This window comes from Amblyraja radiata, chromosome 21, assembly GCF_010909765.2.
Source record: "Amblyraja radiata isolate CabotCenter1 chromosome 21, sAmbRad1.1.pri, whole genome shotgun sequence".
Lineage (NCBI taxonomy): Eukaryota > Metazoa > Chordata > Chondrichthyes > Rajiformes > Rajidae > Amblyraja > Amblyraja radiata.
The window spans coordinates 34081438-34093748 of NC_045976.1; the positions used below are offsets into that span (position 1 = coordinate 34081438).

Sequence of the window (12311 nt, forward strand, 5' to 3'; positions counted from 1 at the left end):
TGTTGAAAACGTGTTTCGACTTGTACCACTGGTAAAGTGGCACTATAAATCAAGATTCAAAGACCCATTTGACTATAGAGAGAAATGGCCAGAAGGTAAAGTTCTCTTTTGTAGTATTGAATATCCTGACATGAATTGTATTAAAATCACAGAAATCCCTCCTGAGAACCATCAAAAAGATTGCAACAGCTGACGAAAGTGACTCACCACCAAGGGAATGGTTTGAACATGAAACTTGCTTCTACTTAAAACAGCTGGAGTGAACAATACTGATAAAGATAACTGGAATCTTAGTAAACACTTCAGGAGAAAACAAATAATTAAACAACTTTCAATTAAATAGATTGGAAGGAGGCACATATGAAATATAAACATAGGCATTATGTTTATATACAAGTGCATACACTCAGGGTTTTTGTCTTGGTCACAGTAGATTACAACATCTTCAAAACTCACCCACCTATATTTCCCAGCACCTACTAACATGCATCCATTTCTGAAGAGTTTACAATGCCAAATAACATGCAGAATAAAGCAACAGCTCAATCATAAAGAGCAAAACTCCATCCTGAGACAATATTCTGGCTTCATTGTCATTGCTAAGAATTAAACACGAAATGAAGGCTGATACTCTGGTGTAGGACTTAAATTTGAGCTGCATTGTTGAAGGGTCCATCTTCTAAATGACACATTAAACCAATGCCCAGTTAGCTTCCTCAACAAAATGACAGCATTTCAGAAACCAACAGAATACTGGTAACCTGGCCAATAATCTATCAATCAACATGATGCCAATGACATTGCCATTTGTGGTAGATGGCATGTAAAAATCACACATGCCTGCATTAAACAATAAAGATGCTTCCAAATGACTTAATTAACAGTAAAATACTTTTTAACGGGGCCCACTGTAATTAATACCTCTCTCTCTAACCAAGATGTCAGCTCAGAATTATTTGATAAACTTGGACCAAACGCAGACTCAAAATATAAATGTAATAAAGTGTCAATCAGCTCACCAAATCATCAGGGGATGGTCAGGAAGCAAGACTATGAAATTATTATAATCATTTTTTAAATAAATGGTTATGCATATCTGTCCTGGTGTGTTCTAATACTCTTGCACACCTTAATTTGGTCTACTTTTATCTCTTCACAACAGCCCATTCTATCTCCAGCTGCATTCAGTCATCATTGAATCCAATTCCTCCAGCACCTTCAGATGTCAAGGCCTTCACCGCAATTGTTGACCAAAATCATTCTTTCTCTATCCTGTCTCTTGCACGACTATCCCCAAAATCTAGTTCTGACCACTCTTTTGGTTGTCTGCTTTATTATCTCCTTACACATGGCGGGACAGAAGCTGGTGCTGCTCCCTTCACACCTCCCGGGACCTGCTCTTGATACTGATCCTGTGTGCTGTTTGTCTGGTATTTGTACACACTCCCATAAAAGGATGGACTTCCACGAGGTGCTCCAATTTCCTCTCAAAATGGGTACTGTAAATTACCCCTCGGGTGGAAAATAAATAAAAAAGAAAGCTAATGGCCAAGCAAGAGAAAATAAATTGCAAGGAAAAATAAAAGAGAAGACAAATAGCATCTGTGGAGGCAAAAAAATAGACATTTTGATTCGAGACTATGCCTCCCAACAGGGAGATGAAGGTGCAGAGATGTAGGGTTTTGACTCAAAGCGTCGACTGAAAATTTTGCTTCCTACACATGTTGTTGGACCTGCTAAGGTCTTACAGCGTTCATTGTTCCAGTCTATATCATCTTCATACTGTCTCTCTGTCTCTGTCTCTGTCTCTCTCTCTCTCTCTCTCTCTCTAACAAAAATTCACATTAATTCCAGTTGAAAGCCAATGAATCATTATCTACCATGTACATTTACAACCCTACATTTCAGTGGTTTACAACAGGAAACTAATGGCAAGATACAAGATTGAGGAGATTTTGAATTAAAAAAAATAGGATGACTAAAAGGAGCTCAAAAGAATGGTTCAGTGTTATACCATCCATATAGCAATCTTTGCAAATTGCTCCTTTGCCAATATGTTCCAAATGAAACTCAGCTAACGGGTCGCTATTAAGATTATATTCAAATAAGAAGTTGTGAAACAGATAAATTCTTGCCACAAGTGCAATCAAACACCACAAAAGTTCAACTGCTGGTGCCAAGCCACTTTAAACACAAAATTTCCTGACCTGAGTATGAGGCTGGCAGGTAATTTTATCCTAGCCCAGTTTCCAAAATGAATGGGGAATAAAAGAGGCCGTCAGATGCAGCTGAACTCACCCAAATTATGTGCGTGGTTTTGTTGTTAAATAAATGGACTAGATCCAGATTTAATAGCTCATCCCCAGATGCCATGGTGATGGTGGGCCTTCATGGAATGTTACAATTCAAACAGCATTCGCCATAATGGTTTGATACAATTGAGTAACCTGCAAGGTGATTTACAAAGGTAGTTCAGAGTCACTACTCTTGTGTGGGACTGGACTCGTGGGCAGACCAAATGGTGATATTATTTGTTTAAGAAGGAACTGCAGATGCTGGAAAATCGAAGGTACACAAAAATGCTGGGGAAACTCAGCGGGTGCAGCAACATCTATGGAGCGAAGGAGATAGGCAACGTTTCGGGCCGAAACCCTTCTTCAGACGGTGATATTATTTAACTAGTTGGGATTTTGGTGGCAATTTGATAGCTTAACACAGATGTTTTATTCCAGATTTTGTTTTTAAACCTTTAAAAGGGGACAGCAATTGACAGAATGGGCTCCCCCCGTGGCTGGATTATTATGTGAATTAAATACATTTGCTTTAAACTACCACTGTGGGAATTGAACTGTGATTCAATGGATCATTAATTTAAGAATAATAATGCTGCCATATCCTCATAATAAACATAATTTATAATTTTCAACACATTTTCAAACTACCAATAATCTAATTTCCAGAGACATCCCATTAGCATTACTCAGCCCAATAGGGCAACTGAAGTCACTGAAGACCATGTAGTAGTGAAATTTACTGAAGCTAATTCAGCTCATGATTGGGTTCAGTAAATCCTCTTGGCACAGGCATCGCTTTGTGTGACTGTGCCAGTTGGAACATGAATTACAGTAGCCTGACAGGTATATCTCAAAAGGCACAAGGTGTTCCAAAACCAAATACTAATTGCACAGTTACACCATATATTTTCTATCAAATATGCACGGCTTGCATGCAGAGTCCCAAAATGTAATCAGGATAGATGCCTTTTCCTTGGCCCTACACCAGCCCGGATACATCTGGGTAACAAGCACACTTACGTCAGTCTTTTATCTTTTGATTATGGCTGCATTCAACACCATAATTCCTACCAAACCCATCTCCAAACTCATGGACGTAGGACATGGCACCCTCTTTGCAACTGGATCCTTCCATTTCTGATCAATCAGTAAGGATAGGTGACAAAGATCCTCCAAGATAATTTGCAACAGCAGTCCCCTGCAATGCAATGTTCTCAGCACCTTATTATAGGTATGTTGCAAAGCCTACCTGAAGCGTCGTTGAAAATCTGTCGCTGCGAGTGTGCGCGATTTTGGCGCCGTTTAGAGGGGGCGGGTTTAAAACGCGATTTTCTCTAAGCTGTTCCAATCGAAAATGTTCAGCCTAGTTAATTATTAACGAAAAATCGCTGGAAGACCCCGTCGCAAAAGCTATTATTAGGTTTAAAGGCCTTGAATAATAGTTATAGTAGTTTAAAAATCAATCTCTAAACCCGCGACCGCCAGCAACCGCAGGGTCTCATAAAGCAAACAATTGAAGTTAGGCTGTATATTTTTACATTAAAAAGGGCTTCTAAAGATCCCTTTATACAAAGTTTAATATTGCGAGTAGCTCAATTTGGGCCCATTATATTCCGCAGTATTTTTCTCGGCATTTGGGGGCACAAATCTACCGCAATGTGAACGTTCTAAACCAGCGCGTTCCACAGGGACCCACTGGAAAGCTGATTTAAATGGGCATTTATTTACTGCAATTAAACATTAAATTCCTTCCATTTGGCCTATAAATTAATGTAAATGAGATTTAAAAATCATGTTTTATTGTGAATTATTTGTGAATATTATTTGGACATTTAGGCTATTTAAAAATGTTAATCATTTATTAAGAAATGGATAGATTTTTAGATCTAGTAATTGAAGTCTGAAATTAGCTACAATTAGGTAACTAACTAATTATATGCTTTAATTTCAGGTCATCCAAGTAAGATTATTTTATATTTGTTTCAGAATGCTTCAATCTATGATAACTGAAAATTTCATTCAGTTCTCTTAATTTTTAAGAAAGTTATGGGCTTTTGACTGTTCACGATCACAGCTTTTTTGTTATGTCTATAGAAAATCAATAGGGAACAAGATGCTCATTTCCCAGTATGAAAATGGCCATAACTTTTTAAATACTTGAGATATGAAAGTGAATTAGGTGTCAAATTAAACTTATTTTTCTGCTTTATCTGATGGGATAAATTACAGACTTGATTTTTAAAATCTCAAAATTTTGTAACATTGCTACTTATTATACCCCATCAAACAATAATAGACCAGAGTACAGGAAGGAGATTGGTAACATGGTGTCAAGACAGCAGCCTCTCCCTCAGTGTCAGCAACATGAAGGGGTGGTGCTGAAGTGGAGATGATCGAGAGCTTCAGGTTCCAGGGGAAAATATCGCCAACAATTTGCCCTAGTCCTACTACATAGATGCTACAGTCAAGATTTCATTCCAGTGTTTCTACTTCCTCAGAAGGCTAAGGAATTACATGTCTCCAATGGCTCCTACCAAATGTTACAGATGTGCCATAGAAAGCATCCCTTCTGGACCCATCATGGCTTGGTACACAAGAAATTGCAGATGGGTGTGGACACCACCTATCATGCAAACTAGCCTCCTTCCTGTGCCCCTCCCACATACGCTTCATGCTACCTCAGAGAAATCAGCTAACACAATCAAGGATTACTCATACCACAGTCGTTCCTCTTTACTTCTCTCCCATTGAGCAGAAGATACAAAAGCTTGAAAGCACATATGGCTAGATTCAAGAATCTAGCTTTGTTCCTGTTGTTATCAGGCTCTCGAATTGACCACAGCAAGGGTGAATTGCTTTGCTAGACTTGCAGAGGCAGGGATCAATGAAGGATATTTGGTGTGCTTTGTTAAGGGGAGATCCAGTCCGAGTAATGTGAATTTTTTGAAGTAACTAATGACACCATTCAGATAATAATCCCCAATACCATGTGCTCTAATTCTGCACACTAATCTCTTGTCAAAGGCTTTTTGAAAGTCCAGAAACACCACATCCACTGGCTCTCCCTTATCCAATCTACTTATTACATCCTCAAAAAATTCCAAAAGCTTAGTCAAGCATGATTTCACCTTCATAAATCCATGCTGACTTTGACCGATCCCGTCACTACTTTCCAAATGCGCTGCTATAACATCTTTAATAATCAACTCCAGCATCTTCCCCGCTACCGATGTAAGATTTAATGGTCTATAATTCTCAGTTTTCTCTCTCCCTCCTTTCTTAAAAAGTAGAGTTTCATTGGCTACCATCCAGTCCACAGGAACTGATCCAGAGTCGAGAGAACATTGAAAGTTGATCACCAATGCATCCACAATTTCTAGGGCAACCTCCTTGATTACTCTAGGATGCAGACCATCAGTCCCTGGGGATTTATCTGCCTTCAGATCCAACAGCTTACCTAACACCATTTTCTGACTAATGTGGATTACCCTCAGTTCCTCCCTCCCACTAGATCCTCGGTCCCCTAGTATTTCTGGGAGATTGTTTATGTCTTCCTTAGTGAAGACAGAACCAAAGTACTTGTTTAACTGTTCTGATATTTCCTTGTTTCCCCAATATAAATTCACCTGTCTCTGACTGTAAGGGACCTACTTTCGTCTTAACTAATCTTTTTCTTTTTACATACCTAAAGAAACGTTTACGGTCAGTTTTTATATTCCCTGCAAGCTTTCTTTCAGGCAGAGAATATAAAAACTGACTGAACAGTTTATCTCTGGCTAAACCCTTCATGATTTTAGATACCTGTTAGGTCTTTGTGCCGGCTCCTCGGTGCCAAGGAGAGCAGCCTAGCTTTCTCAGTTTATCATTTAGGGTCAAGAGGAAACGAGGCACAAGAAGTAAAAACAGAGTGAAAGGATGTGGATGGGACACAGATATTGGAAACATTGGAGTTGAGGACGATCAAGGGATAACAGACAATGGTACATGTGTGGTGTTTAGTATCTTGACATTTTACCCGTTCTCAAACCCTCCACAATCTTCATAATGCTGGTAAAATGACATGTAAAGCATCACAACTCATTTGGCCCTACCCCCCTCCACCCCACCCCCCGACTTCAGATCATGAGGTAAACTAAAGTTGCATTGCTAAAATCATAACAGACTAACACAACGGATAGGTGACAGGTATTTACACTAAACCACCCACAACTTTCCTTCCACACCACAGATGTGGCATTATTAATAGCAGGCTAGGCTAATGATTTAACCACTTGCCTGCCAGTAGGAAGGTGATCAAACAGGTCTCTTTTGGCATGTAGAGCTTTAGACGGGAACCACTGAAAACATACTCAACCACGGCTTCCGAACGCCCCGCTCTTTGTAAGAATGGCAGGAACTGTTTGGCTTTCTGAGTATCCTGTAAGATATAAAATTGAACATTACTTTAGTAATGAAATGAAATGCTTCTGAAGTGTATTCATTTGAGTATTCTGGGAAACATGGCAGACATCGCACACACAAGATCCCATAATATAACAGTAGAAATTATTTTATTAATGATTGAGAGATAAATTTTAACCAGATAACATAACTTAAGAAACAGAAAGGGTAATTCAGTCCATCATGCCTGTTCTACTTTCTCCTTTTACCACAGTATCATTTTCACATATCATTCCATTTATTCCTTTAAAATTCAAAAATCTATCAGTTTCTGCCTTGAATGTACCAACCAACTGAGCCTCTAGTCATATTGAGAATAGCAAAAAATAATTGCTCTCTGGATAACAAAAAATATTTTAATCTCAGTCCTAAATGACGGACCCCTTATTTCCTGACTGCAACCCATTGCTTCAAAACTGCAGCCAAGGGAGACATCAAACCTCCATCTTCTTCTATCGTTTCAATATCTCTGCAAAGAAAAACCCATCTACCACCTTACAGGAATCAATCTGGTGAATATTTTTTGCATCCCTTCAATCATAAGTATATCCTTTTGTGTGGCAGGAAGACTAGGACTGCATAAAATGGTCTATGCATGGTCTCATCAGGGTCATGACATTTCCAATAAGACCTAATTATCTGTTCAATGAAAAGCAATATGCCATTTGCCTTCCCAAATGATTGCTCCCAATACTTTAAATTCGGAACTAATTGTGGATTTTAGCTCTGTATTCAACACCACTGTGCCAGAGCTGCTGCACTCCAAACTCTCCCAGTTGACTGTGCCTGAACCCCTCTGTCAGTGGATCACCAACTTCCTGACAGACAGGAAGCAGCATGTGAGGCTGGTAACACAGTAATACAAGAAGTAACACAGCTGACGTCCTGGTGCCTTCGTAACAACCTGGAGCTCAATGCTCTTGAGACAGTGGAATTGATAGTAGACTTTAGGAGAGCTTCCCCTCCCCTCCCCCCACCAAGAGCGGAACTCGCTATCAAAACATGGAGGGGACTGGGGACACAATTTTTTGGTGGCCACGCGCGCATGCGCACACACACACGCGAGGCTTCGGAGGCTCAATCCAGCGCTAAAAGCGGAGATTTTAAAATCGGGATTACAAAAACTTGGGGGGGATGTCCCCCACCTCTCAAAACATGGGGGGGACGTGTCCCCTCTGGCCCCCCCGGGTTTTCCGCCCCTGCCCCCACTCACCATTAACAACACCACAGCCACATCAGTGGAGCCTTTTAAGTTCCTTGGACCCATCACCAAGGACCTTAAATGGGGGGGGGGGGGGGGGGGGGGGGGGGGGGGGGGGGGGCACCATCGACTCCACAGTCAAAAAGGCCCAACAGAGAATGTATTTCCTGCGGCAGCTGAGGAAACACAATCTGTAACAGGCAATGATGGTCCAATTCTAAACTGCCATCGTAGAGTCTGTTCTCACCTTCTCCATCATGGTCTGGTTTGGCTCAGCCACCAGGCACTGGCTGCAGCAAATCGTTCGATCAGCTGAGAAGGTTATTGGCTGCAACCTCCCACCCCCATTGACGAACTGTACACTGCAAGGGCCATGAAGCGAGCAGGTAAGATCATCTCTGACCCATTAATATCCTGGCCACAAACGTTTTGAAACACTTCCCTCCGGAAGACGACTCTGGTCTATCGAGGCCGCCATAACCAGACATAAAAACATTTTTTTTCCCCATGAGCAGTAGCTCTACTCAATAACCAGATGTCTGTAGCCTCCTTTTGCTCTGGTATTTTATTTCATTCACTTGTTTTAACTATAATGTTTTATTCCTAATGTTTTAATGTTTTATCCTTACTTGTTTACTGTATGTCATGTTGTCACTTGTGAGCGGAGCACCAGGGCAGATTCCTTGTATGTGTACATACTTGGCCAATAAACTTATTCATTCATTCATTCGTTCAAATATTTTTTTTAAACTCTGCTTTTCTCTTCTTTCTCACAAAGAAAATCAACTTCACACACTTCCAAAAGGATCAGCTGATTGATTCCCGGGGTAAAGTTTATTGCTAGAAAAAATACTGAGCATTGAAGTTTGGAAGGATGAGATGTAAAACATACCTGAGAGAGTGAGATAGAATAAATACTGAAATGCTTCCACCCATGGTGGTATCTAGAATTGTTTCCAAATAAGTTTGAACATTTCACAGGTAGAGAAATTTGTTGAAGGTTGTAAATCCTTGGAATCCTTGCAGGACTTGAGGATGAATCACTAATCCTAAGAACCCACAGCGTGTTGTTAACCTGGATACAAAATTAGGTTTGTCATAGACGACAGAGAGTAGTAGTGAAGGGATGATATTCTGACTGGAAGTCTGTGACCAATGGTGTACTGTAAGGTTCAGTGTAAGATTTCTGGTACACAAAATTGCTGGAGAAACCCTTCTTCAGAAGAAGGGTCTGAAGAAGGGTTTCGGCCCGAAACGTCGCCTATTTCCTTCGCTCCATAGATGCTGCTGCACCCGCTGAGTTTCTCCAGCAATTTCGTGTACCTTCGATCTTCCAGCATCTGCAGTTCCTTCTTGAACACAGTGTAAGATTTCTGTTATTTTATGATCTCGTTGAAAATGTCAGTGGTCTGATTTACAAATTCACAGACAAAATGAAAATTGGTGGAGTTGTCAGTAGTGAGGAATAGTGTCAAATGATATTTATAGAATACAAATCAGTCTGGAAATGGCGTGTGGACTCTAATATTCTTACGGTTTTGCATTTTGTGCCTTTGTGTAAGAAGAAAGTACACAATAAATGGCGGGACCCTTAGTAGCACTGATGTAAAAAGGGATCTTGTGCATAGGTCCATAGCTCCCTGAAAGGGCGTGCACATAGATAGGTTGATAAAGAAAGCATATGGCATGCCCGTCTTCATTAATTGGGACACAGGGGATAAAAGTGGGGAAGCCATGTTGCAGTTGTACAAAACTTTTGTTTTAAGCCACATTTGTAGCTCAGGTTGCCACACTAAAGAAATAATATGCAAGCTTTGGTGAGAGTGCAGAAGAGATTCACCAGAACGTTGCCTGGATTTTACATATTAACCACAAGGCGAGGTTGGACAAACATGGGTTGTTTTCTCTGAAGCGTCAGTCTGTGATAGTTGGCTGGAACAAGTTGCATGGGAGGTGGTAAAAGCGGGTACAACAGTAACATTTGGGAGGCATTTTGACAAGGCACATGAACAAGCAGGGACTGAATACATGAATACAGATTATGTGCAGACATGGGATATATTAGTTTGGCATCATGGTTAGCCAAGGGCCTGTCCCTGTCTCTATACTGTTCTATGCAAGTGCAAGATTGAGTATAAAAGGGAGCCTAGAAAGATGGGGAACAGACAGGAGTGTAGATCAGAAGCTAATGTCACATTAGCCATGCCCTAAATGAATGATGGGACAGGTTTATAAGGCCAGTGATACAATCCCTGCTTCTATTTTTTTGTTTTTTGCATTCTCATTCAGGTATTTTGTTTTTCAGCCAGCCAATGACAGGTCTAATAGCTCACCGTGTGCTGTAAATTTCTGTGAACAATATGCGCATTTATAAATCACAAATCAGGTGAGTTCAGAATGTTGTTGCATTTCAGACAATTCAGTTCCATTTCAATAGTTTCAGGTAAATTAAGTGCTGCTGCCTTTCAGAGCCAATAAGACGACATTTTTGAATAGGCTATCTCCGGAAAGTGCATTTTGCCACAGTGGTGTGTCATTGATGCTGAACACATTGAAATATACAGAAACTGCTGGGAAAGTAGATGTGTGCGGCACAAAGGACAAACAACTTGGATCCATATGCTTTAAACTACATAAGGAAGCTGCATCAAAATTATTTACCATTACTGGGTAGCTTATTTGTGAGAGTAAAGGGAGAAACTATTATTGAAAACTGTCATGTAACACAGGACCAAATAATTATACACAGCCTCCAGCTACAATATTAAATGCTGCAATCTCCCTGGGGAGTCAGTGGCAGTCGTGCATTTCTAGAGCCAACTATACTTGCTGAATGTAGAGCAGGGTGAAACAAAAAAACAAGAACAATCTCTTCAGAGCTCATTATCTATAGCTGCAGGTGGAGCGTTTATAATGAACTGGAAGTGAAAAGTCAATATGTTGCTCATAAAAACATTTGGGGTAATCTGATACAGTGCCCTCCATAATGTTTGGGACAAAGACCCATCATTTATTGATTTGCCTCTGTACTCCACAATTTGAGATTTGTTATAGTAAAAAATCACATCTGGTTAAAGTGCCCATTGTCAGATTTTATTTAAGGGTATTTTTACACATTTTGGTTTCACCTTGTAGAATTTACAGCAGTGTTTATATAGTCCCCCCATTTCAGGGCACCATAATGTTTGGGACACATGGCTTCACAGGTGTTTGTAATTGCTCAGGTGGTGCTTAATTGCCTCCTTAATGCAGGTATAAGAGAGCTCTCAGCACCTGCTCTTTCCTCCAGTCTTTCCATCACCTTTGGAAACTTTTATTGCTGTTTTCAACATGAGGACCAAAGTTGTGCCAATGAAAGTCAAAGAAGCCATTATGAGACTGAGAAACAAGAATAAAACTGTTAGAGACATCAGCCAAATTTAGGCTTACCAAAATCAACTGTTTGGAATATCATTAAGAAGAGAGCACTGGTGAGCTTACTAATCGCAAAGGGACTGGCAGGCAAAGGAAGACCTCCACAGCTGATGACAGAAGAATCCTCTCTGTAATAAAGAAAAATTCCCAAACACCTGTCCGACAGATCGGAAACATTCTTCAGGAGTCAGGTGTGGATATGTCAATGACCACAGGCCTTCAGACCACAGAAAACTTCATGAACAGAAATACAGAGGGTGCAAACACCTGGTTAGCTGCAAAAATAGGATGGCCAGGTTACAGTTTGCCAAGAAGTACGGTTCTGGAAAAAGCTCTTGTCGACAGATGAGACAAAGATTAACATATCAGAGTGATGGGAAGAGCAAAGTATGGAGTAGAGAAGGAACTGCCCAAGATCCAAAGCATACCACCTCATCTGTGAAGCACGTTAGTGGGGGTGTCATGGCCTGCACATGTATGGCTGCTGAAGGTACTGGCTCACTTCATTGAAGATACAACTGCTGATGGTAGTAGCATAATGAATTCTGATGTGTATAAACACATCCTATCTGCTCAAGTTAAAAAAAAAAAATGCCTCAAACCTCATTGGCCGGCGGTTCATTCTACAGCAAGACAATGATCCCAAAATTAGTGCTATAGCAACAAAGGAGTTTTTCAAAGCTAAAAAACGGTAAGTTCTTGAGTGGCCGAGTCAATCACCCGATCTGAACCCAATAAGCGAGTTCGGTATTCCGACTGCGCATGCCCAGATCAAAGTTCACTGCATAAACAGCTTGGAAAGCAGTGGAGCAGTGGGACCTTCATTCCTTCCATTTTTTCTAGGTAAGAAAATATTGCTTTCAAACTATGAAATAGTTGTATTTATTGTTCCTTTGTTAAAAGCTAAGATTATTTTGTTGTTTTTATTGCTTTATTATGCTTTGGAGAGTGAGCGAGATCGT

At 40.4% G+C, this 12311-nt stretch overlaps 1 protein-coding gene across 1 annotated transcript in view; it reads right to left on the reverse strand.

The window, feature by feature from the left end:
- snd1 (staphylococcal nuclease and tudor domain containing 1) overlaps positions 1-12311 on the reverse strand; it is a 778779-nt gene that overhangs the window by 513447 nt on the left and 253021 nt on the right. The window contains exon 15 of the mRNA XM_033040015.1: positions 6570-6711. Within this exon, the coding sequence (XP_032895906.1) occupies positions 6570-6711 (142 nt within the window). The remainder of the gene's footprint in view (positions 1-6569; positions 6712-12311) is intronic.